Genomic DNA, 27,843 nt, shown 5'->3' on the forward strand with positions numbered 1-27,843 from the left:
ATTCCGACTCATAGCGACCCTATAGAGTAGGGTCGCTCTGGTTTCGACGGAACGGCTGGTAGATTCAAACAAGCTCATAATCACTGCACCAGGGCCCCAAATAGTATCTCTAAAAGATTAGGGCTCTTTATTAAAAGTACACATACAGTCTGTCATCAGATCCAGAATAATTAACAAGTTTCTAGAAATTCACTCAGTGTTCAAATTTTCCTAATTATTTCATAATTTTTTTAAAAGTTTGCTTGAATCAGACTTTTCTTTTGTAAACTTAACATTTTAATTAACTGCTCATCCAGCACTGATAGAGCCAGTCTCAAGTTTACCCTGTCTTCATACATTATGCCTCTACCCACTCTTGGCCCATTCCTGATCATGCCATCTCTTCTTTTCTCTTTTCTCTGATTTTGCACATTTTCCATCTTTATGCTTCCACAGACTCTGCCTTGCTTACTGGCTAAGGCTCCTTTTTATTGAGGTGTTTTCTAAACTGCAGGCTGTGATTCATTAAAAACCAAACCAAACCGGTTGATTCTGGCTCATAGCGGCCCTTTGTAAATTCAATTTTGTGCATTACGGTGAGGATTAAAAATAATAAAAATAGAATAGAATTAGAAGAGAAAATGTCAGAGTACATGCCGCACAGTAAGGGTAAGTAGTGTTTGTTAAAACTTTAATTTCATTCATGATTGTGTGTGTGTGTGTATTTATACTAGGTCATGATGTATTTATAAATGTGTTTGTATTCAAAAAAGTTTAGAAGGAATTGATCTACTGAATTGTCTAGACAAGTGCTATCTAATAGCATTTTCTACAATGATGGAAATTTGTGATATCTGCATTGTCCAATGTGGTCACCACGAGTCACGTGGCTATTGAGTTGTTGCTAACTTCAACCGAGAAACTGAAATTATTATTTTATTTAATTTTAATTAACTTAAATATAAATAGCCACATGTGGCTGGCTAGTGGCTACCATATTGAACCTCACAAGTCTGGACTCTACTTCCTCTCCTCCTCTGATGCAGTTATGCTATCCTCACCTGTGAGGTTGTGCTCCTCACTGGAGTGGCATCTATGGATGTGATATGTCAGGTCTGTGAAATCTGTTGAGTCCCTGGGGTGGCTGAAATGATTACACACTCAGCTGTCAATTGAAAGGTTGGAGGAGGTTCAAGTTCAGAGGCACCTCAGAAGAAAATCCTGGTGATCTACTTCTGACAAAAATTAGCCATTAAAAACCCAATGGGGCACAGTCCTACTCTGACACACAGTGAATCACCATGAGTCGGAGCTGACTCCGTGGCAAGTGAATTTTTGTTTTTATTTTTGAATGGAATCTGGAAATGCAAATGCCACCGTGTTTCCACCAAGAACTTTTTTTTTTTTTTTGGATCTTTTTCTGTTTCAGATCCCTAGTATACAAGCATAGGATTGAAGTGGTAACGTTTTTCAAATGTGCCAACACTTGGCAGTTTCTGAAATAAACGGGCCTAAGATTACAGTGGCTTTCTTAATTCTCCTTCCAAAAATTTCAGATAACAGTAAAAACAAGTAATCATTGACAATTGATTTTGTATTGAGAGCTAGTCTCTGAAACATGATCTAGTGGGCAAAGTTCTTAACACAAGACAGAAGACCTAAGGTCTGGTCCCATCTGCTACAGTTCATCCACCAAACAATGGTTAGATGTCTATTATATGCCAGAAACCATGCTGGGGGCATAGAGATTAAATAAGATATGGTCACTTTTCTCAAAAACTCAGTGTAGTAGAAAACTTAGAAATATAAAGAAATAAAGGAAAAGCTGTATGATAGATGCTATAATGAAGGTATACACTCACTTCTAACTTATCGACATGGTTAGGTTCTAAAGACCAGGTCACTAGGCAAAAATTGGCATTACGTGAAAATGGAGGATGACCACATCATGTCACAAAATGGTGGATGACTACATCATTACATAACTGCCAAATGACATCATTACATGACTGTCAAATAACATCTTTACATAACTGCCAAACCACTGAGAATCATGGCCCAGCCAAGTTGACACATAACTTTAACCATCACAGCCAGAGTTACCCTTGCCTCCCACCTTGGCATTCATTACTGCCAGATGTACGTTGTTCATGCGCAAAATAGTCGGATAGTAGATTTTTTACTATTGTAGTAAATGGAAAATATTGGATAACAAGACAGAAGGTGAGGAGTAGGTGTATAAGCATACATACAATAGAGACACAAAAAGAGACTGTCTGAGCTCTGGCTGGCAAGGTCACGAAAAGTTCACAAAGGAGCATTGGAATGTTGGGTACGGCCTTTAGCATACTGGATCATGGGTTTCCTCTTGGTCAAATAGGAAAAATGAATCTGCGCCATCTGTTTTTCCAAGTCTTGAGATTCAAAAAGAAAGGATGTAAGAATTAGCTTTGTGGATGAGAGCTTTCTTAAAAATGTAAGGGATTAGGAATTGTCCATAGATTTTTTTCAAAATGTCTCCCCTGTACCTTTTACATTTAGTTTTCAATGATGCTCATTTTTACTCCATTCTATAAAACTTTTTTCTCCCATTTTGTCCCACTGGCTCCAAATACACTTTTGAGTATCGTCATCAGTAAAGTTGGACGAGGGAAAATTTAGACAAAGAAAATTGGCTGTATTGAGATGTTTCCTTTTATCTGTGTGTTAATATCCACCTAGAAATGAAAATAACGTTGCCCTTATTCAGATTAGCTCAATAAATTGGCCCCTTTGATAGGAATTCCTAATTCACAACTGGTAAGAAAACAATGGCTAGAGTTTTAATAAAATCTACTCTATGAAATATAAATGACTTTGGTTGAATCTGATATTCCACAGGAAACACACAACACATTAGTCCTCACTATCAACTTCCACCTTCTTTATAAATTGCATTCATTCATCTAATAAATATTGATTGAGCACCTACTGTATGTTATAGACTGGAGATAGAGCAGCAAGCCACACCTATGCCCCGTCCTGTGGATCTGCCAGTTAGCAAGGAATACAGAGAATTATACAGCCATGAGCACAATAAAATTAAATAAGTGTTGAAATATCAGATAATCGAGGTGTGAGATGGGAACACAGAGTGGAAGACAAAACCCAGTCTAGGGAGAAGGAAAAGTTTTCAAGAGGAAGAGATTTTAAACTGAGAAGGAAGAAAAACGAGGTCAGTAAGAGAAAGAAGACAATTAAGGATGTTCTAAGATAAAATCTGGAAACCCTGGTGGTGTAGTAGTTAAGAGCTTCGGCTGCTAACCAAAAGGTCAGCAGTTCAAATCCACCAGGTGCTCCTTGGAAACTCTAAGGGGTAGTTCTACTCTGTCCTATAGGGTAACCATGAGTCGGTATCAACTCGATGGCAACAGCTAACAGTAAGATAGAATCTATTTGTGTTTGTGCTGAATGAGTTGGGAGAAAGGGGAGAGGGTAAAAAAAAAAAAAAAAACATTGCCATTGGGTCAATTCTGACTCATTGAGACCCTACAGGACAGAGTACAACTGTCCCATAGGATTTCCAAGGAGCACCTTTTGGTCAGCAGCCAAAGCTCTTCACCACTATGCCACCAGGGTTTCTAGCTCTATTTAACAGAAAGAATGAGAAAACATACTTGGGATTATAAAAATCAGATGCACTTGAGTTAGCTGACAAAGACTTTGAGCATTTACTCAGTGTTTTTAAACCTTTCTCTTCCCCGTGACTCAGCTGAACAGTGAGTGGTGGGGTGCATTTGTCAGCTGCCCCCGACTCATAGTGACCCCATGCACATGCCTGGGTTGTGATCCACAGGGTTTTGGTTGGCTGATTTTCAGAAGTAGATGGCCAGGTCTTTCTGCCTAGTCCATCTTATTCTGGAAGTTCTTCTAAAATCTGTTCGGCATCATAGCAACACACAAGCCTCCACTGAAAAATGGGTGGTGGCATTGGTTGGGAATCGAACCCAGGACTCCTGCATGGAAGGGAAGAATTCTACCACTGAACCACCAAGGTCCCCCATAAACATTGGGCTTATATACATCCTTTTATCTATTTAAAGAAATGTGAGTGGCTTACTCAGAGGGAGGGCTGCACAGAAAAATGTACATCCTATAGCCAAAGGGATTTCTTTCTTTTTGTAAATCTAATGGAATTTTGGAAACCTGTTTACAGGTTGCACTTGCCTCCATTTTGCAAGTGGCAAAACAATAAAACAACCCATGGAAATTTCCCACTGTTCTTGGATTTGGCCCCTTGTGCTCACGATTTCAAAGTTGGTGTCCAGGTAGCTAAGCCTGCTCATGGCAGGCGTCTCACTGTGTATCTTTGCGTGCTGTTTGGTTGTCTCAAGCACTCTCTATCAATGGATTTAGTAAAGGAAATATAACTTCATTTGTTCATTCCACAAATATGGGGCCCCTGCTAGAAGCCAAGTGGTGAGCTAAGTTCTCTTATCTCTTAGCAAGCAGCATACAACTTCAGACAATAATTCAGACAATAATTTTGAGACATTTCTATAAATGTACACTGTGCAATGCAAGAATATAGGGAAAGGAAGGGTGTTTTCTTTGGTGTAAGGGCTTGAAAATAAAAATAAACGTATAAACACATACTTGAAACAGGAAAACAGCATGAAAAATACCCTTCCTGTTAGCAAAGGCTTGAATACATGCTTCCGGTCTCCATGGCAGCCCAACCAAACAGAAAAATCAGTCACAGAAGTGGATTTTTATATCAGTGACTTGCTTCCCCAGGAATAACACCAGGAAGAAGCAGTGAGATAATAATGACTGTCCTATTTATGAAAACCATACAATTTATCAACTTGTCTAAACCGGAAGGAACATCATTTGAACATAATAACAAAATTGAAATTTATGTTATCATTTTGACAATACCTGCCTCTAGATTCTTTACTCTTTTTTTAATATTCATTCTAAAAGTCTGCTTAACAGACCCTGTTTTTTTTCTACATCTAACTTATTCCAGCAAATGTACTTAGGAGATTGCCTTAACATCCTTTTGGCAGGGGAAACCTCTTAAATTAAAAATAAAATAAAAAGCCAACAAAAAATAAAGCTTTTGAAACTCCAAAGCTGATGTTGGAATGAACTGTACTATGGGCCCCACAGGGGATGTTCTTAAGGTTTACCCTGACCTCCTAGAAGAAAGAAAGAAAAAGAGAAAGGAAAGAAGGCAAGCTAGAAGAGAGAGGGAAGGGAAGAAGGGAGGAAAGAAGAGAGGGAGGGAGAGGAGGGAGACAGAGAGAAGAAAGCAGAAGAAGGGGAAAGAGAAGAACCATCTGCTGACCCTGTTCTTCTGTTTTACAGAATGATTCAATACCTCAAGAGGACTTCACTCCGGAACTGTACAGAGTTTTCCTGAACAACCTTTGCCCTCGACCTGAAATTGATAACATCTTTTCTGAATTGTAAGAGGACACATTTTAACCCACTTCTTTGGGCTTGCAGTGGTAGCTAGGGAGGGATTTTGAGCAGTAGTTGAGGGAGAGAAAAGAACGTCGTTGCGTCGTTGTCCACCTTGTGTGATAGCAAACGCTCTTGTATAATCTGATCCAGATGGTCACACATTCTGGCCCCTGAGGTGGAACTACTGCTGTTAATGAGTGGAAGTTTGCTGTGATTTATTGCTGGGTGTAGTTCTTTTAGTATCCTCCGGTGACTCCCAGTGGTTTGAAGTTTATGAATAGAACAGGCAGGCATCTTGGCTTAGTGGAGGCAGACTTGCGGAGCAGAAAGAACTCGGGGCTGAGTACCAGCCATTTTTCTTCTCTGAACCGCGTGAAGGAAATGAAAAGTTGAGCTTACTAAGAACCCTCCCACTTAACAATTATTTCTTGTTAGAAATTATAAAATCATATAGACATTACAAAAAAATGCAAGAAAGGAAAAGATAAGAAAAGAAACAGATAAAACAAAATAGCAAGGCAAATGTGGGGAGGTAGTAATTTCCCTTTCTTGATATACCGAAACCTACACAGTGGCAGAAAATCAATCCAATATCTGTGAAAAGAATAAGGCTTTCTTCACATAGAAGAATATTTTTACTCTGCGATGTTCATTGCCATCAAATATACACTAAACATCTGCAGCATTTATATCTTTGAACTTGTCTTTGGGTTGTCACTAAGGTTGAAACGGGAAGTTTGAATCATACTATGTTGAAGAGTTATATATAGACCCTTGTCAAAGCCTAATTTTGAATGAAAAGAAAAACGTGGGCAAAGAGATTGTTTACTTTTTTTTTTAATAAGAAACAAACATTTTTAAAATATTAAGTGGGGTATGAAAATTGGATGACTAAGCCAAAGTTTGATGTTGTATACGACAAAACAATCCATACTTCAGTGTTCATTTTAGAGTGATGTATATTTACATACAGGAACCCTGGTGCACAGTGGTTAAGACTTCAGCTGCTAAACAAAAAGTTGGCAGTTTGAATCCACCAGGCGCTCCTTGGAAACTCTATGGAGCAGTTCTGTTCTGTCCTATTGGGTAGCTATGAGTCAGAATTGGCTTGACGGCAACGGGTTTTTGGTTTTTTTCTCCTTAAATACAGGATGTAGTGTTTCCTACTGTGGGTTTTCTTAGGCATTTGGTACTGTTTAGGGGCACTGGGATGGAATGGTGATGATTGCAAAAAATATTTGTATCCCATATACATACAGAAATTATGCTGGAGTAACACAGAGTTTTTAAAACAATACAGGAATTTCAGTACAGGTAGTCCCTGAGCTATGACGGGGTTCTGTTCTGACAACTCCATTGTGTATCATTTCTGACGTAAGTCAAATACCTAATTTTTTCTTTAAATTTTCATTATTATTGCCTTTCATTTGTCAGTATCTTTATAAATGCAATCTTTATTTGTCCTTGGGGGTTGGAAACATTACATATAAACTTACAGATATATTTTAATACGTACATAAAAAATACACAAATTATAAAAATTTGCAAAAGAGGAAGAGTAGGATGGTGTTGGTATTTTGTCAGTTATGGTAATAACTCCACTTGTGGGAGGTTCTGGGTCATCTGGATCATCCCTGGGAATGGGATGTTTACATTTCTAGTCAGAAAATTAGTGAGAATTGTCTATATGGTCCTTTTCTTTTTTTCTTCATATATTTCGGGTTCACATCTCACTGCTTCCTGAATCTGCCTGTTGACTTTAGCTAAGCTATCAGCTTTTGGGCTCATGTTTTCAAGCAACTGAAGCCCCTGATTTAGTTTAGAAAAAAACTCCAGCTAATCCTTTCTCTGTAAATTTTTTTGACAACTTCTGTCATTCCTCTTCCTCACTATTTCTTCTTCAGGGTTTCTTTCCTCTTCAAAATCCACTAAGTCCTTATCTGTCAATTCCCCTTCGTGATCTATGAGCTGTTTCACAATGGTGATACCATGTTCTAAATTCAGCGTTCTTGTCATGTGGATGATTTTTCCACCCATCTCTTCCATCATGTTATCCTGATAAAATGCTTGGAGTGTGTTCACATAACTCGACAATTTTTTCTATATCCCCTGCATGCATTTTCCCACAACTTCCTCCCAGGAAGATGTACTAATGATAAAAAAAATTTAAAAAAGGACTGTTTAAGTGCATTTCGTCGTAACTCAAACATGTCGTAAGTGAGGGACTGCTTGTATGGCATGCTCTTCTCTGGTACGACAGGATTTGCTAAATGCAAACCTATGAATGAGACTTGGTGGGAAATATTCTAATTTCTTGGTTTTTGTTGTTTTTAGTGGTGCCAAAAGTAAACCATACCTTACCGTTGATCAGATGATGGATTTTATCAACCTTAAGCAGCGAGATCCCCGGCTAAACGAAATTCTTTACCCACCTTTAAAACAAGAGCAAGTCCAAGTATTGATCGAGAAGTATGAACCCAACCACAGTCTTGCCAGAAAAGGTCAGTACGCTTTGTTCTACACCATAAGGAAACTCTTCTGACTGTGAATGGATCACACCCTGGCAGTTAGCGACATCAGGGTTATGTACCTCAGTTTCCCTCATCTGTATGCCGGCTTTCCTTTCTGTCTTAAACCACTGTGGTTCGACATGAAGTAGTTTGTTTTCTTAACTTCGGTGTATGATTTTTTTATGTCTATGTATGTGTATAACATTATTATTATTTTTGTCCAATCATTTGTTTTGTTTTAATTTACCCAGTGACTGAATTCGTCTTTCTCAGGCAGGAAATTTACTGTTAAGTATATCAGAGATTGCCCTTTTGGGTCTGTTTCTAGAAGTTCTATGAAATGGCCCACAGATTTTCTATTTTTTCTTTTTAATTGTACTTTAGATGAAGGTTTACAGAACTAGTTTCTCAGCAAAGAGTTAGTATACACATTGTTCTATGACATTGGTTAACAACCCCATGACATGTCAACACCCTCCCTTCTCAACCCTGGGTTCCCTCCCATAGATTTTTCTACCTCTCTAAAATTGAAGAGACTGTTTTGTCCATTATATCCTTATTTTATTGTAGTCTACACTATCTGATGAAATTTTCCACCTAAGGTGATATTCTGAAATTTGAATTTCTATGTAAAAAATTTTTAGTTTTTGTAGAAAAAAATAACTAGTCCCAAAATTGATATCAGGAAAGCAACTCTAAGTTGCCTAGAAATCTGTGTTTTTGATTCAAAAGAAATAAATTGCCAAAATAAGATAGTGGCCATTTAATTGCCAGAAGTTTTCAATTATGTGTGCATCATTGTCCCTGAACAAGACCTTCAGGTGTGTTTCTATCCCTAAGACCAGATCTCATCTGGATGGAAATTGGTTATCACTGATGTATCATAAATTACCTAAGTATTCCATAGGGAGGAAAGTAAAGCATAATTAACCAATTATTAAGAAGAAATAAATTGCATGTCAATATACAGGCAACTTATAAAGTGACAAAAATAGCTCAAGCAAGATTGTAGTCATTAAGAATGTTATCAAAAAGTTAGATTAAAAGAAGCCTTTTAACATACCGTGCTTATACTGGAACTGGTCCTCTAAATGAAAACTGAAAGCATTTATTAAGTATAAATATAAAATCATATAAATAATTTTACTCAGTGTGTGATTAGTCTGGGATTTATAGTTAACACTTTTTTAGTTTTTATTTTTGTGTTCAAGCCTTTCACTTTTACTGTTGACATCATTTTTTGTTGCCTTGGACACAGGTCAGTCATAGGAAAAAATCAACCCAACAGTGCATCTTCTTGGGTTGCCAGGTCTGCCCCTCTAAACCTACTTAAATATGGTACCCTTTTTTGCCAAGTGCCAGGGGAGACAGTAGTTATGAACTGACAGGCCAAGACGGCCTCCTCAGAAGCCCCTCCTTTCTTAAGCAATTTCAGGACAAGGTCTTCACCACAATTTAGGGGTGTTTACCTTCTCCCCAAAACAGAACTCTTCTCTGGTTTTGTGATGATTTCTCTTTATCATTTCATTACCATCAAGTGGGGAGCAGCCCCGTGAAGAAGGCCAAAGATTTGTCCTGGTTGGCTTGGCAATTTCCTTCCGAAAACAGCACTTCTCCAAAAAATAACTAATGTAGTAATATAATGCTATAACAAACCCAATGATGCTTCGAAATGTGGTTAGTCCATGGCACCAGGAAAACAAAGACCTTTTTGGGAAACCAGTGAGGCCTTCTAAAGCATAAACTTAGCCCTTCTCTCCTCCCTTCACGCCACACTGCTGATGGCCCAGGCTTCAGCTGGTTCTTGATGTCTCCATACATCATACTCTGATGACTTGGACGAAGTAAAGGACACAAAGGGGAAAAAATGCAGTAGATTACTGTGAAACTCGTATGCTCCCAGAAGAACCAATTTTGATTCTAATGGAAATGAAGAGGACGTCTCTTTGCAGTTGCAAGATTATTTATTACTACCTTATAGATATCCACTCCGCTGCTGCCGAGTGGACCCTGACTTATAGTGACCCTATAGGACAGAGTAGAACTGCCCCATGGGGTTTCCATGACTGTGAATCTTTACAGAAGCAGACTGCCAACATCCTTCTGGGGGGTTCAAGATGCCTACCTTTTGGTTAGCAGCCAAGCTCGTAACCACTCTACCGCCAGGGCTCCCTTGATACTGTGTGCCTGTTTTCGAATGTGAAATTCATACTCTTACAGGTGTCCCCATTGCCATATACCCATTGCCATCAAGTTGTTTCTGACTCATAGCGACGCTTATGGGTGTGGTAGGTATGAATTCCACATGGCACATTTAAGTATATTTAAAAAAACAACTTTCTTATTTTTCTGTAACTCAAGGTGATATTGATCCCGCAGTCTCTCTGTCTGCCTCAAAAGCAGGATAAATAGTGGCTACATGCATAAATTTTGAGCCTGACTGCCTGGTTTCAAAGCTAGAATCCACCACCTAACAGTCGTGTGATCTTGAGCAAGGTACTTGACCTTCTGTGCCTTGGTTACCTCATCTGCAAAAGTAGGAGGAAGAAGTTTCTCATTGTTCTGTTGTGAATTTGAATTTGACAAGACCTGCAAAGCACTTAGAAGATGTGTCTGGCACTTTCAATGTGCTGAATCAAAGTTAACTTTTCTCTCATTGTATTGGAGTATAGTGTGTTTGTTTTGATGTTGCAGATGTTTCTTACTTTATCCTACGCTAGCAAAAGATTACTGAGTCTTAGACTTTCTTTTCTCTCCCCCAACACCTAGAAGATGAACCCGCTCATAATGAAATAGTGTAGGCGTGATCTAATCATTGACATAAAGCATTTGTGCCCCCAGCTTGTCATTTAAGGAGGGCCCTGCTGGTCTCTGCACCATCTCCACCAAAAGAAAGCCTCATCTAGCACATGGCAAGTGCTGGGACATTGACGTTCAACAGCCAGAATGTGGCTAGAAAGCCAGCTACCTGCTAGCACACAGGATGCACCTTCTGTCACCCCAGGGGACTCCGGTGCCAATTTGGCAAGTCTGGCTGGCTAGATCTGATCCATAGCCCTTTCCCCTCCAAACTTCACTTGGAAGGAATTCAGCTCTTGAGTCAAGAGGAAGCAAGTAGTCAAATTGCAAAAGACCTTAGTAGGTCACTTCCACCCTAAGGCATGTACACGAAAAGGAGCCCATGATACCTTCCTTGTACGAGAGGCATTCAATACATGGTGTAAATTTTTGTTGTTATTTAAAGCAAGCCAAATAGTACTGGAGGAAGTAAAACAATCGCTGGTGCTCTAGCCTTGCAAACTGAAACTTACAAGCACACCTCCTGTTTTCAGTCAGCCATGCCTCCGATGCTCAATAAATCTTCAGTGAAAGGCAAAGGGCCATGGACTGTGACAGATACAAAGATAAGCCTCTGATGCCTCTTGAGGCTTAGACACTTTAAAAAAAAAAAAAAAAGGACCATAAATACCTAAACGTCAGTTTCTCAAACTCTAATGTGCACATGAATCTCCTGGGGGTTTTGTTACAATGCAGATTCCGATTCAGTGTGTCTGGGTGCAGCCTGAGCCTCTGCATTCCCAACAAAACCCAAAAAAATCCAAACCAAACCCAGTGCCGTCGAGTCGATTCTGACTCATAGCAACCCTATAGGACAGAGTAGAGCTGCCGCACAGAGTTTCCAAGGAGCACCTGGCGGATTCGAACTGCCGACCCTTTGGTTAGCAGCCGTAGCACTTAACCACTATGCCACCAGGGTTTCCTATTGGGCACCAAGAAATGTAGTTCAGAACCTTGAAGAGCTCACAGTCTGAAGAAGCCTGAGGAGAGGCAACTACATTAGGATGTAGGGCCCAGGCAATTATTTTTCTAAATTTTTGGAGAGTTTCCCATTCACTGCATAGACCCACTGCCATTGAGTTGATTCCAATTCACAGCAACCCTATAGGACAAAGTAGAACTGCCCCGTAGGGTTTCCAGGGAGCAGCTGGTAAATTTGAACTGCCAACCTTTTAGTTAGTAGTCATAGCTCTTAACCACTGTACCACTAGGGCTCTTAGCTGAATAGAGTAAACCTTATTTTTCAATGATAGCATTTATTTCCTAACCCAAAAATTCCAGTAAGAAAATGATGTTGAACTTAAAATACTTCACACCAAGTCATTTTCTTTCCTGCTTTTGTTCAATTTACATGAGGAAAGACTAGAGAAGGTTTTTTATTGTTTTTTTTTTTTTTTGAACTGTTATTTCATAGGCAAAAGCAGAGCAATTTGGGAATCTTTACTTGTAGGACTAAGAAATTGCTGGATGAGACATAAATTCTGTACTAACTGAAAGTTTGAAATATTTTTTTTCAGATGTAAAAATCACTATTTTAAATTGATTTTGCAATTCATAACATTTGATGTTTGACTATAAGTTTTTTTTTTTTTTTTTTCAGGAACTTCTTTTTGTGGCTTTCTTTTTTATCTGGTGATTACAAGTAAACTCCAAAAAGATACCACTTACCGAAGTATGATTTTACTGAAGTTTGATTTTGATAACGTGATGAGGATGGATCAGCAAAAAAATTAAAAAAAAAAGCAGTTGCTATTGAGCCAATTCTAACTCATGACAATCCCATGTGTGCAGAATAGAACTGCTTTATAGGGATTTCATGGCCGTGACCTTTTGGCAGCAGATCACCAGGCCTTTCTTCCAAGGTACCTCTGGGTGGGCTCCAATCACCAACCTCCTGGTTAGTAGTCAAGTGCTTAACCATCTGTGCCACCTAGGGGCTCCATGCAAGAAAATTAGTTTTCACTTATTATGTGATATTCAAAATGAGCATTATTTGCAAAGAAAAACCAAGGTTTGAGGTCAAGTGGCTTATCTAAGATCACATGGCAAGATGCTGTCTCAAAAAGCAGAGTTTGTAACTGTAAGACAAATAGTTTATACATTCTAATCAACAGACACGTAACAAAATAAGTAGGGAACTTTAATATTTTGTGATCATTTTTTTTTCCTGCTGCTTTCATTTTAGCTGGTTTCTCAAATGTTCTCAAGCATTGATAAATCGGTATTGCTCTCAGTGCTGCCCAGCAAATTCAGTCTCATTTAGCTGAAAAAGATATTTCTATATTACCTGTATTTATTATAAAATGCTCCACATGAAACATATACATAATAATTCGTTGCTGTCGAGTTGATTCCGACTCATAACAACCCTACAGGAGAGAGTAGAACTGCCCCATAAGGTTCCCAAGGAGAGCCTGGTGGAATCAAACTCCTGACCTTTCGGTTAATATGCATATGTAATTTCATACATAATAACATAAATCTACATGTCAGCATATCAAGAAATATGCATTTTAAAGTAGGTGCTAGCAAAGTAATACGAAAAGCTGGCATAGGCTAATGTTCATTTGCATATGTATTTAATATAAATTTTAGCTAAAACAAAGCCTAAAATTAAATGAAAAATTTTCAATGTGGCCAAGAGCCTAAATGCTAAAACTGCCTTTAGGCTGAAATCCAGCGTGTGGAAGTGTGAAATGAAAATCCAGAGGATATGATGGACTTGAGTGCTCTCTGGGCCCTGCTCTAATGTTGGTCACATTTCCTCGCCGGAATTTCTCTTTCTGAAGATATATGTATTGGTTATAAATAATCAGAGGGTTTCTGTCCAGCCTAAGGTCAAGTGTTCAAATGTTTGAATTCCTCAAAGAGAGAGTTCAAATCTTGTGGCAGGGGATACTGTTCTCAAGGGAGTTTGGTTTATTTTTAAATCCGAATCATTCACACTGGCCCAAGGTCAGCTAATGTTCCTTGCCATGTTGTTTGAGACCTAAAAATGCTTGACATGGGAATACGCAATGACCCCTGCCTCTTGCAAGCAAAAGGGTCATGAATATCGTAGTTTGAAGACTAATGTCTCCTGAACAGACTTATTTTTTATTACTTAGACTCTTCAGAAAAAAGACAGTGAGTAAAATTCGCATGAAAAATAGCTATATTAGTGACTCTAGTAACTGAATCTGAGTTATTGATTCAATGGCAACAATTTGGCTTTATTTATTATTTATTTTGGGGCAGGGGAGGGTAGAGCAAATGGTTAATACTCAGTTACTAACTGAAAGGTTGAAAGTTCAAATCCACCCAGAAGCACCTTGGATGAAAGGCCTGTGATCTACATCTGAAAGCTCACAGCCATTGAAAACTCGATGGAGAAGAATTCTCCTTTGACGTGCACTGGTTAGTCGTTGCGTGGGTTAGTCGTGAGTCAGCTGGTTTGCTTTTTGGGCTTAACAACAGAATGCTGATACGTTTGTAAGTGCAGGCCAAATTTTGCCTAAACAAACTATCAAACCAAAAGAAAACCGTTGTGTTTGTTCGTAATTTTCTTTTTCTATGAAGAGCAGGTGTTCGTGAGTATTTATTAAATGCTTGAATTAACATAGCAGATTACAATATTGGCGGCTGACTCAAGCTACATTCCTTTTTTAATTTGTTTTATTCATCAGTCCTTTCTCTTAATTTTTTGTAGATATACTACGCAAAAATTTTCCCACTTAAGTGTTGTTATTAAACCGTAAAATTGAAGCTGTTCATTTCTTACAGTATTTGATCGGTACTCACTGAGTTAATAGTTTATTAGTAGAAATGAACCCAAAATAAACATGACAAAGCAATTTGGTTTTAAACAATGCAATAGTACAGCAAGAATGAGAATAAACCTAGTATAATAACGATCGTATCAGTAGAAATAACCCTATTGTATTTTTGATACTTTTATTTAAATTACTGATAAAATTAAACTGTATTGTATCATTATTGTCAACAACAAAAAGTACCTACAGTGTAATAGAAAAAGAACACTGGACTTGGAATCTCATTATTAGTCAGGACTATTTCCACTGAAAAATGACAGAAATCTGACTCAAACTGAAGCACAGAATGGAATTTACTGGCTCATATAAGCAAAAATCAAGGTGTTAATAGCTTCAGGCATGGCTACTACATCCAGGGGCTCAGAGAGTGTCACCAGGGATTCTTTCTTTATCTCTCATCATTTATCTGTGCTGGCTTTAATTCTTTGGCAGACTCTCCTGACAGGACAAGACTGCACCAATAGCTCCAGGACTACAAATTCACCAGTCCCCATATACAGAAATTCTTTTTACAAACAGTTCCATCAAGAGTCCCAAAATCCTGACCTGAGTAAGGTCACCCAAGACCACACCTGAACTAGTCACTGAGGCCTGCAGAGTGGGATATAATGATTGGGCAGACTTAGGTCATATGACTCTCCCTAGAGCCAGTGAGGGATCAGCTACCTAAATCACATGGACTGAGTGGGAGAGAGGTGGTTCCCCAAAATCCAATCAAGGTGTGCTTCCTAGAAGCAGCAGAAATGGATGCTGGGCAGAAAAAAACAACAGACCCCACTAACACTGGGTTAGAAACCAACAACTCATCTTTATTTATCTTATCCTTGAAGCCATTTAACTTTGTTGACCAGTACCACCCCAAGTTTGCTTGTCTTTAAAACAATTCCTGTGACAGAATTAAGAAATTTCCACATATTAATTGTTACTCACTAAACCTTTTTTAACCTGAACTAACAAAAAGTGATAATTGGCATTTATATCAAATTATGTTGAACCATTTACCCGTTGCCATGCAGTCAATTATGACTCATAGCGACCCTATGGGACAGAATAGAACTGCCCCATAGGGTTTCCAAGGAGTGGCTGGTGGATTTGAACTGCCGGCATTTTGGTTAGCAACCGAACACTTAATCGTTGCACCACTGAACCATTTATGGGCCTGAAAATGAGATTCAGAGCACTGGGCAGAGGCATTCTTGAATGTTACCGTCTCTCAGCTAACAGGCTTACATAATTTATTACAAATTAAGAACAAGTTAGAATTCTTTGATGATGAAACATAAAAAGAAATGTAATATCAGTGCATAAGTGTTTCCGTATCAGTCATTCTCTTAATAACTTTATATCTTTTCACGGAAGTGGAATTATAATTATAGTTATAAATGTAAAAATTTACACTCAAATATTATTGTTTACTTCATTATCACTTAATTTTCCTATTACCGTTGTTGTTAGTTGTCTTTGACTCGATCCTGACTCATGGTGACCCCATTGGTACAGTGTAGAACTGCTTCTTAGGGTTTTCAAAGCTGTGACCTTTCAGAGGTGGATCGCCAGGGCTGTCTTTCAAGGCGTCTATAGGTGGGTTCACACTGCCAGCCTTTTGGCTGATAGTTGAGCACTTAATTGTTTGCACCACCCAGGGGCTCCTAATTTTCTTTCTTTTTTTTTTAATTATATTTTCCCAGCACCAGTTCTCTGAGCTAGGTAAACCGCTGCCGTTGAGTTTGTGCTACAGAGTAGAGCTATATTCCATAGGGCTTTCTTGGCTGTGATCTACAGAAGGAGATTGCCAGGCCTTTCTTTCATGACATCGCTGGGTGAGTTCGAACAGCCAACCTTTAGGTTAGTAGTTGAGAGCAAACCATTTGTGCCATCTACGGACTTTGCTAGATAAAAAAATAGAAGTTATAAAAATAATTATCATTATTATCTCTATTGTTCATCCTTGAAAGATCAAACATGCCAAAATTTAAAGAAGAGGCTGACACAGTGTATGGTTAAGCCAGTGAACCTCATGCAAATGACTTCACTTGCTTGAACTTAAGGCTCCACATCTGTGAAATGGGGATGAGACAGTCACTGTAACAGACATTCGTATCTTTCCCATGTCTCTTGGCACTCATTGTTCCAGTACGGCCAGCAGCATTTTACTGCAATCACCTGCAGCTCTTTAGGACTTTTTCTCAGGCCAACCACTGTCAGGCTAGAAGCATCCAGGACTTCATGGCCCTGGGAGTAGTTGGAGGACAAACACCACACCTCACTTGCCACTTGCCTGGGACAACTTCGATGAAGCGTGTTCCTTATTTTCTCCAGCAGGACTGAACCCTATTAGCTGACAGCTGTAACATGCTTGATAATGTGCCATTTCTTAGCTGCCTTCCCTTTTCTTCTCCCTTCCCCACTCCCCTATTCATGTTTCCTGGGGTCACTTCCAAAATAAGTTACTTGCACTCAATTCCTTATCTCTGAGCCTGCTTTTGGAAGAACCCAAATGAAGACAAGCACTTATCTGTAAATGGCCTTGACAAGATCCAAACTGAAAGATAGCTATAGGTCAGAGTAGCTGAGCATTGAAAGAGGAAAAATGGACAGTGTTGTGCCCACAGGCATTCCTTCCAACGTGTCACATAACTGTCTTAGCTGTCATCATTCATGATGCCCTGGCCACTGGCCTCAAATCATGGGATTCCTATCTACAAGGGAAGTTAGATGTTTAGCCCAAGCTCAGGTCATAGAAGAGGCAGCTGAGGAAAGCAGAAGTTGAGGAAGTGGCCACATGGGGTCCAGGACCTCTTTTCTGTGTCCCAGAGTAAAGTCTTTCACAGGACTCCACACTCCCACATGGGGCTTTGCTTAGGAAAGAATCATGATGGGGACTATTTAGAAGCTAGCAACTGGCCTTTACAGCAGTGGTTTTCAGACTTGTCCTTGACATAGCATCCTTTCATTTGTTTATTTCTTCTAACAACATCTCACAAGAAAGACCGATATGTGGGAAATACCTCTGAAAGCACCGTGTGATTGAATACAGGAAGCCTGGAGCGTAGCTGGCGATGGCTGCCCCATCCTTGGGTCCGCTCCCTGCCCCATCGCCAATCTCTGCAGGCCATTCTGCCAAAACTCCAGGAGATTCCAGGTGCTCAATTTGAAAAGCACTCATCAGGAAGAACTATGGATGGGTCTAGAAATTGGCCTCACAAGTGTGGTGGCATCCATTTAAATATTTTTATATAGATTACCTGTGTGGCAATCAGGACATAATAGAACCAAACGGAACAAACAAGATAAACTTGAACAACATAGATTTTCTTCACAAAAGACAGATGAAAACAATGCCAGGTAGCCAATTCTTTTTGTGCCTTAATTAAGTTACCACACTGAGAAATCTGCAGAGAAGCCACTCCAGTGTTTTATTAAATTCCATTTAAATTCCACCTATTGACTCTCCAGGTTCTGTGAAACGTCACAGAAAATGACATTGTCATCTCTAAGTACATTCTAAGTTCCTCTTTGCTCTGTGTTTCCTATGTTCATAGACTTCTCTGAAGTTTTTAAGAATGGCTAAGAATGAAAAAAAAATTATTTTTCAAGGTGGTCATTATGAGTCCATGCAGTTTTCTGGATTTGCTCATTGGTTGACTTGGTTACTCCCTTTGTATTCCCTCCCATTCTTGTATTCCCCTTGTCCCCAGGAGGCAAGGGCAGGGCCTGAGGAGAGGCATATGCCTTGCCCAGGGCTCCTGGTTTTTTTCTTCTCCCACCTTTCGGTGTCCTCAACTTCTGCTCAGCATCATAGCTCTAGCCGGAAAGCCATAGTCATATCCCTTCACAGCTGAAATGGTTTTTGTTCAGAAAATATTGAGTCAGGAAAAATATAATAGTAAAACCAAACTCACTGCTGTCAAGTCGATTTCCACTCAGAGCGACCCTACAGGACAAAGTAGAACTGCCCCATAAAGTTTCCAAGGAGCACCTGGTGGATTCTAACTGCTTACCTTTTGGTTAGCAGCCATAGCTCTTAACTACTATGCCACCAGGGTTTCTATAAATAGTAAAAGACAAAGTCAAATGCCAGTCCCAAGGGATGGGGGAAGTGGCTTGGTAGCCAATACTACCTCAGCTCGGTCTTGTTTAAACCTCATCAGACTGGGCCTTCCCGAAGTGCCTTTCTATTTCATGTGACTGCATTGGAACAAGGCAGATAATGGATTTTTTTTTTTCCCCCTGGATGTAGCCTCCCAGCAGAACATAACATTAACAGTTATTGACTATTACGCCTTTCCCCTTCACAGCAGGTGTCAGGTAAGACTATGGCTCTTTTAAAAAGAGCAACTTTGTAAGCTGAAATGTTCTGGGAGGAAAAAAATAATGAAGCCATAGGCATTTGGCCCCAGCATCTGCATTTCTCAGAGTCTAGTTTTGTTAATATCTGATTTTAGACCAAATAAATTGGGGGAGAGGGGAAAACAGATTGAATATAGAGAGAATCAACACCATGGATAATGAACTCTGACCACAGGAGAAGATAAGGCATGGGCAGGTTACCTTGATGCTTGAGAGAAAAGCTGCCCAATGTGCTACAGCAATGCGTGAAATAGTGTAAGGGGACTGAGAGTGACCAGTGGCTTCATTAATGCATGATGGAGATTCTAAGAGGTCTGTCTTAACTCCTAGTCACTGTGGTCTCTAGGACTCCAGTTGTGAAAGTGAAAGTATCTACAAGGTTGTTGTTGTTGTTAGGTGCTGTCGAGTCAGTTCCGACTCATAGTGACCCTATGTACAACAAAATGAAACACTGCCTGGTCCTGCGCCATCCTCACAAGTGCTGTTATGCTTGAGCCCATTGTTGCATCCACTGTGTTGATCTATCTCTTTGAGGGTCTTCTTCTTTTTCCCTGACCCTCTACTTTACCAAGCATGATGTCCTTCTTCAGGGATTGATCCCTCCTGACAACGTGTCCAAAGTATGTGAGATGTAGTCTTGCCATGCTTGCTTCTAAGGAGCATTCTGGTTGTACTTCTTCCAAGACAGGGTAAGGATGGCATGATTTTAAGAGGAAACCTTAACTGAAGATGATCAAGTTAATAAATATCTCACCTCACACTTTTCCTTACACATAGAAAGTGATCCAAAAATACTTCTTAATAATGTAGCTATTTGTCTTTGGCTTCTCCCAGAAGCAGACTCTAAGAGAAGAATTGCAGTACAAAGAGTTTACTTGAGAGGTGATCCCTGGAAGCTCTGGTAGGGCAAAAGGAAGTGAGAATAAGGAAGGGAAGGCAGGCAACAAAGATTGTGTCTCAAACAAGTTATCAGTGTGAGTCCCTGAAGCTCCATCCCACTGGTGTAGAATGCATACCTCTGAGTTTCCCAAGCACAGGGTGAGGGACCTGGGGTATTTATACCCCTGTGACTGTTGGTCATTGAGAGCGCTCCTAGGGAGTGATAATTCTCAGGTACTTCCTGTCTGTTCTTCATAAACTAAACCACCAGGCAAAGAGATGCAGATGGAAGTCAGAGTGGCCTGCAAACAATGGGAAGATCCCAAAAGATACGGACCCATCACATCTCCTTGGATACTAGTAGTCTGCTACAATATCATTACCAGCAAAACAGCATTCACCATGACCACAGTAACATTAAAAGGATTTTTACATCCAGCCCCACAGCTATAACAAGAATATCCAGCATGTCAAAGAAGAAATCTTCCAAGGTAGCTAATACTCATTGATCTATTCCATTTATTCTAACACACACCTGATGCGGTTGTACGCACATTTACCCCTCTACCTTATGAACTATTAATGAGTAAAACCTTTGCTCTCGAGGACCTTATAATTCATATAGGACATGATATATACAAATAACTATAATACAAAATGGAATGTGATACACCTCCATTTGTTCATCCAGCAAGTATCTATTGAGTGCTCTTTATGTACTAGGGAAGCTTGGAGAGGAAGAGGATTTTTATTCATGGCGATGCTGGGAAGTGTCAAGAATCACCTTGAGATCTTTACCTGCTAATTATCTTGTATAAACTTCAGAACAAACCTCTGAGCCCATGTTATTATCCCTGTTTTACAATGAGAAAACTGAGTCTTAGACAATCAAGTCACTTGACTAGCTTGGCCAGAGCACGTGCTGTTTGAAGGAAAATTAGTGAGAGGCAAGGCTGAAAGGAGCCCTCATGGTGCAGTGGTTAAGGGCTTGGCTACTAACTGAAAGGTTGGTGGTTCGAACCTACGAACTGCTGTGCAGGAGAAAGATATGACAGTCTGCTTCTGTAAAGATTACAGCCTTGGAAACCCTATGGGGTAGTTCTACTCTGCCTTATAGTGTCGCTATAAGTCAGAATCTACTCGGGTTAAGGCTAAAAAGGTAGCATTTGTTATGTGCATAGATGCCTCGATGCTACTATTGGCTCATTCATGTATTTATTCAACACCCATTTTTGAACCTACTGCCTGTGTTAAGAGCCTTGGGTTAGACAAAAGAAAGGTGCCGTTCTTTGCTTCACAGAACTCCTCAATGTAGTAGAACTAACTCTGTAGTTAGTACAGTGAGGGAAGATGAACTGAAGGCTTTTGAAGTTCTTTCTGAAGAACTGAAGCAATACTTGAGGAAGGCTGTAGAGCAGAGGGGTGGATGAGGAACAAACAAGAGATAAATAGCATTCTAGGCACTAAGAGATAACATGTAGTTCATCAAAAAAGTATCAGTGAGTACATATTCTGGGCCTGCCTTTGTGCTAAACAATGGAAGAGATACAAATGCAGTGAAGGTCGTGATTCCTGCCCTTGGAAAGTTGAGGGCCAGCTTAACCAAGCTACCCAACATAAGGATCTAGAACATTTTTGCCTTCTTTTCATTATCCTCAGGAACCACTGTAGAGGTTATCCTCTGATAAGAACAATGTGAGATTATACTAATGAAATGCAATGGAATGTGGTCCCTCTGAGAACCTCTAACTCCAAAGGACGAATCAGTACTTAGGAAAATCTGGTGGAAAAACACCAAAGCTGGGATTTAAGGGAGTGGGGTTCTAGCCTGGATCCTGTTCTTATGCAACCATGTCACCTTGGAGGGACAATTTAATCTCTCTGGGTCAATGCTCGTTTATCTGTCTTATTAAATAATAAAATTTTGTCCTACCTACCAAATGGAATAGTAAGGAACAAATAGACTCACAGACATGAGAATATTTTGAAAAAGGAAAAGTGCTACATCAATGTTAAGTGTTATTATTAAGAACTTTCACAGAAAATCACATCAACAAGTACAGCTTGCAACAGGGAAAACTGCAGAGACATACAAAGCCATTAGATCAGACCTCAGTTAGGGGTTAATCTGCCAAAGCTTTTGAGAAGAGCACGTAGCCATTTAGGGGACAAGATCACACTGTTCCTGGACTCATATTTGTATGTAGTTAGTTAGGATGGTAAAACAGTGTTTACAAAGACAGTGTAAGAATGTATGACAGTTTGTAATCTGAGAATATATATAGAATATGCTGACACCACGGTTGGAAAAAAATTGATAAAACAGATAAGGAAAACAACAAAGTTCATGTAATATACAAAAATACAGGGCTAGTTGGTAAATGTAATAGGGGAGTTTTTGCCCAAGCAAAGATAGTTGGAAAGGGAACATTTAATAGATTATTTCTGAAAACAGGCAAATGGATTTTAGTGAGCCATGGGATATTAAAGCCATCCGCACTTACTTTCTCTGAGCTGGTCTAGCAGAACTCACATAGGGTTACAGTACCCAAAATACACAGGAGCCAAGAAAACAGCTTCTCACTGCTGTGCTTGGAAGTGATTTAAGGAGGTGCTAAGCCATTGGACCGGGAGTATCCAGCATGCTCTGGTATCATTACATTAAGAGTGTGGATTGAATGATGATGAATGGATTCTTAACAACCTAATCCCAGTGGCATCTGAATATGTGAGTGCCAGATCCTGCCTAATTGGCATTTGGCTCAATAGAATGAGGCTGGTGACCATGCTCACTGACATACACACTGCCCTGTTTCCCCGTCTCAACTGTGTGATGACTCTATGTGGATTTAGATGCCATCTGTCTTCCAACTTAAATTTGTAGCTGTCTCTTCATGCTCCGTGGCTTTGAAAGATGGTATTTGCATGTATTTTGGATGTTTTTTTTCTTTTTAAAGCTAACCTACATATTTTCTGCAAAACCTACAAAACAATGTCACATCTTCTGCTCAGCATTTCTATTGGTGGCGTGACAAGTTTTCTGTTCTTTTTTTTTCCCCCCTTAAAAATTGGACCTGTGTTTGGAGAATAAAAAAAAAATTAGAGGACATTTTTAAATTACTTGCAGAGATTAGAATTTAAATGAAGTCCAGAAAAGAATATTGCACTTTGATAGACAAATCCAAATCAAAGAGCTAATCCTCACGCCTCTGACAGATGGGCCATTTGCCCTGCCTGAACCCAGTTTCTTTTAACAGAAAGATTAAAGTAACACGTTTTAGGGAGATAAATGAATCATGGGAAGAACTGTTCCTTGGTCACATTCAGGACTATTTTTAGGACTAGTCTGGTGCCCAGATTGAAGCTAACTGCCAAGGAAGCAAGCCCCACTGCTTTCCATCTTCCGTGCCTCTCATCCCAGCCAGCGTTGGGAAAGTTATTTGGATAAATATTATCAGTCACACCCACCACCGTCATCTGTTTTTTCATTACCTGGCATGGGCTCCAGACCCAGCTCTCCCATTAAGGCCCTCTGTGACCCCAGACAAGTTGCTTACCTCTCTAAGTGTCAGTTTATTCAACTGAAAGTGGGAATTGAAAAGTATCTCTCTATAGGATTTCTGTGCCTGGCTCAGGTAAGTGCTCAAGTGTTAGTGGTTCTTCCTCCTTCTCCTTCTATTATCATTATTACTACTACTATTATTTACCTAGATTGGTGCAGTAGTGAAGAGCTCGGCTGCTAACCAAAAGGTCGTTGGTTCAATTCCACCAGCCACTCCTAGGAAACCCTATAAAAAAAATTAGCACAGTTCTACTCTGTCCTATAGGATCGCTATGGGGTCGCTATGAGTCAGAATCAAATTGACTCAATGGCAATGGGTAGTACTAGATTATGCAGTTTCTTCTAGAGCAGGAGAACATAGTGGTTAACAGCATGGAACACACAGCTTGGTTGCCTGAGTTCAAATCCCAGTTTATCCACTTCCTTGCTGTGTGACCTTAAGCAAGCTACTTGCCTCATGTTTCTTACCTACAACCAGTTAATCAGCTGCTGTTGAGTCAATTCCAACTCATGGTGATCTCATGTATGTTAGAGTAAAACTGTGCTCCGTAGAGTTTTCACTGGCTGAATTTATGCATGTGGATCACCAGGCCTTTCTTCTGAGGGCCTCTGGGTGGGCTCGGACCTCCCTCCTTTGGGTTAGCAGCCAACTGCATTAACTGTTTATATCACCCAGGGACTCCTCTCACTTATAAAATGGAAATAAAAGTAGTATCCACCTCATAGATTTATTATGAGGATGAAATAAATTAATATTTGCATACAGTAAGCAGCATATAAATGTTGTTAAATAACATACAATGCAGAATCCCCAGCGTCTCTATCTCAGATCCTAAACCTTTCTGCAACATTTTCTTTCTCCATCCTTGCCATTTTCTTTTACCCCTTATTTTCCTCCAAGCTAATCTCATCTCATAAAGATGGGCTAATTTGCTGATCACTAATGGTTTATAAGTTACAGTTTGTTATTTGCACAGTTTATGTTATTTACATTTTGGCCCTACTTTTGAAAAATATCATTACCCAAACAATAGCCCAGAACAAGGCTGGACAATAGAGGAGATATTTTTGGAGATCTGAGGCCAACAGGTCTTATGCAAACCTAGCTGCATTTTCTCTTTGTTACACCCAGCATTTTTCTTTAATTTTGTAACTTATAACCAACATTAAAGTGTTGACAAAGAGGAAGAGTAGAGAGTGGTGAAGAGCACAAACTCTGGAATCAGACTTTTTGGTTCAAATTCCCACTCTGCCACTTCGTACCTGTATGATGTTGGTCCAGTTATTTAGCCTCTCTGTGACTCAGTTCTATAACCTGTACAACTGGGCATCATCATAGTAGTACTTACCTCACAGGGCCACTGTGTAGACTAAATGAGTTAATACATGCAGAATGCATGTAGAGTAATGCCTTGCCGTATGTAAATGATTACTGCTATTGTTGTCTTCCCAACACTAAGGTCAATGTCAATGTCAATCACTGTGCACACCGTGTTCTTTTCCTGCCTTCAGTCCCCCTTTCTTCCTCTGAGTTTAAGACCCTGAGTAAAGAGTCTTTGGGGCCCCAGTCTCACAGGCTGCTCCACCAGCTCATTTCCTTTTTGATGCTGATCTCTGTACCAAAACTCCCCATGTTGGTCCGCCACCTGATGTGACTACCTCTCCCTTCAAAACCATACATCTTCCTTTCTGGAAATAGATTAACTTTGTGAAGCTCTTCAAAGGCTCTCTCTCTCTTTTTCCTTTCCTATCCTGCTTGCTCTTATGCAATAACATATATCCTTTCAAGTCAGAATCCATTTTAAAAAAGTACCGTGTGTGTGTAAACAGAACCAGCCATATTTCCTCACCTTGAGTCTCCACGGCACTGTTTTTTCTTTCGCACTTCACTCCTGCCTTTACATTTCACTTTCAGGACTAGCTTAGGAGCAATTTCACGTCGGTTCTTTGATGCCATGATGGGGTCATTTCCTAGGTAACCACCTCAGTAAGAAACACATACTGAGCAGGTAAGAGCCCAACTGGGGGACTTTAAAGGCTGCTTAGCAATGCACCGTGCATTCTATTTAGAGATTAGCTTTGGACCATGCCCGGATGTACTTTGTCCCTCCCCTGGGTCAAGAAGCACATGTGAAGCTTAACAAGAGACTACAGTGCTGAGGGCTCACCACCAGGCTCGAAGTTTCAGTGAAAATGAGAAGCATCAGCCTGTGTTCCCTGACTTTATTGAAAGTCACTTTCCTGAGCTTCTGGGTAGAAGGTGAGGGCCTATGGGTTTATTTCAGATATATCTTTTATTTGTGAATTTAAAAAGATGTTCTAAAGGAAGCTAAGAGGAAAGGATATTGACAGGGCAGGGAATTTTCCATGTGCCATGTACTGAAGCACAATCAACTCTTCTTTTGTTTAGGAGTTGAATTGCCCTGTTCTGAATTATCCTAGCCCTCCTTGACTGTTTCAATGACTTTGGACATTTAATGCCATCTGATTAGCACTTCTGCCAGGGGCTAGGCAGAGGGAGTAAGTTAAGATAGAGCTTTCAGTTTCTCCAGAAGTCTTATTCTTTGGCTCCAAAGCCTTCCTTGACCTTCTCAAGCACACTGATTTACCTTGGTGGTACAGTTGGTCAGTGCTGGCCAGGCACCTTGCTTCTGGTCTGTAAACTGTCATTGCACTTCTTGGATGTCTTGGTCTTAATCCTTCCTTTACAATGTCATTTAAAATTCATTTACATTTCAACTCAGATTTGCTATTTTTAGTTCTTTATGAGGAGCCCTAGTGGTACAGTGGTTAAGTGCTCGTCTCCTAACCAAAAGTCGGTGGTTTGAATCTACCATCTGCTGCATGAGAGAAAGATGTAGCAATTTGCTTCCGGAAAGATTTACAGCCTTGGAAATCCTGTGGGGCCATTCTACTCTACACTTTAGGGTTGCTATGAGTTGGAATTGCATCTACAGCAGTGGGTTTGGTTTTGGTTTATGAAGCAAAGAATCCTTGGTGGTGCGGTGGTTAAGCACTTGGCTGCTAACTGAAAGGTGGGTGGTTTGAACCCGCCAGCTGCTCCATGGGAAAAAGACGTGGCACTCTGCTTTCGTAAAGGTTTACAGCCCTGGAAACCCTATGGGGAAGTTCTACTGTGTTCTGCAGGCTCGCTATGAGTCAGAATGGACTCGAGGGCAATGAGTTTGGTTTTTTGTTTTTGTTTTTTGGTTTATGATGCAAAATAGTTTAAGGGTTTTAGTTGTTATGAGGAAACACAAAAATGCACTATGTGTGAATACACTATAATTAATATTCATGGCACCCAACAGTCTTTTTTTTACTAATATTTATTGAGCACTTATGTATTAGGCACAGTTCTAGGTTCTGAGAATACACCAGTGAACAGGAGAAAGTTCTTTGTGCCAGCTCAGCGTCACACTGAGTACCTGTGTGTCTTTGCTGAAGGCTTTCTTTGGCTGCGAGCGCCCTTCTGCCAGGTATAGTGGCCAGAAGTACTAGAAAATTGATGTCCCCTTGAAGCAGTCCTCAACCAATGATTGTTGGTAGTTGCTGTACAAACACTTCAGCCCCCTCTACCTTTACATGGGATAATTTTCAAGTACATGTCCTACCCCATTTCTTAGTGGTTCTCAAAGGGATTAAACTCCAGTGCCCATGGTGGTGGTTGTCTGGTATTTTCACCCATTACTGGCACCCTTCTCCTCCCTATCTCACTTCCCCACTCTCCCACCAGTGTTTCTAAGAGATCACCTTTCAAATAAACTAGTACCCAAATCCTGTTCTCAGAGCCTGATGCCAGAGAAACCCAAACTAAAACACTCTGTCATCATGACACTGACAATTTTTTAGAAGGAGGCCAAAAGAAAAAATCAATAAATCTCTGGAATGACAGATGGTAATTAGTGCTATGGAGAAATATCAAGCAGTGTAGGAGACAGAGGTCGTGGGCAGGAGCAATTGCTATTTGGACAGGGTGGTCAGAGAAAGCTTCATGTTATGGTGACATTTGGGTAGATTCTCAGTGGACTCAAAATGAACCGTTATTCTCCCTAAATCTTAATTTCTATTTTGACCTCTTACCCTAGGATGATGTCTAAGTGTTAACCTTACCTGGCGCCCAGGCATTGCAGGGAGAAGATGTGTTATCTATCCAAGCTGGCAAACCCTGAAACAGCCTCGTTTCGTTCTGGTCTTGGTCATTGATTGTCCTTTTTAGGACCACCAGTTCAACCATATCCTAACAGACTTGGTTGGACCAGGGGTGTAATTCTCTAAAACTTGGGTCCAGGCACGTCTACTTAGACCATGTAGACATCTCTGCTGCTGCTGCTGCCACTGATTCTGGCAACTGGGAGCATCAGGGCTTTCAGCTTTCTGGAGCACCTCCTAGGAAAGGAGCCACAGAGCATTTTTCTTCAAAACATCTGACTCGTCCGTGACTTTCCTTAGACTTAGGGAC

At 40.1% G+C, this 27,843-nt stretch overlaps 1 protein-coding gene across 5 annotated transcripts in view; it reads left to right on the forward strand.

Annotated features, from left to right (window-relative positions):
* PLCB1 (phospholipase C beta 1) overlaps window positions 1–27,843 on the forward strand; it is an 844,448-nt gene that overhangs the window by 584,209 nt on the left and 232,396 nt on the right. For 3 of the 5 annotated variants that reach the window (XM_049869953.1, XM_049869956.1, XM_049869955.1), the window contains exons 8-10: window positions 5,332–5,432; window positions 7,765–7,931; window positions 12,379–12,450. In XM_049869953.1, coding sequence (XP_049725910.1) covers window positions 5,332–5,432; window positions 7,765–7,931; window positions 12,379–12,450 — 340 coding nt within the window. The remainder of the gene's footprint in view (window positions 1–5,331; window positions 5,433–7,764; window positions 7,932–12,378; window positions 12,451–27,843) is intronic. The other 2 variants (XM_049869954.1, XM_049869957.1) reach the window with 1 other exon arrangement.

The sequence above is a fragment of the Elephas maximus genome, chromosome 25, assembly GCF_024166365.1.
Source record: "Elephas maximus indicus isolate mEleMax1 chromosome 25, mEleMax1 primary haplotype, whole genome shotgun sequence".
Lineage (NCBI taxonomy): Eukaryota > Metazoa > Chordata > Mammalia > Proboscidea > Elephantidae > Elephas > Elephas maximus.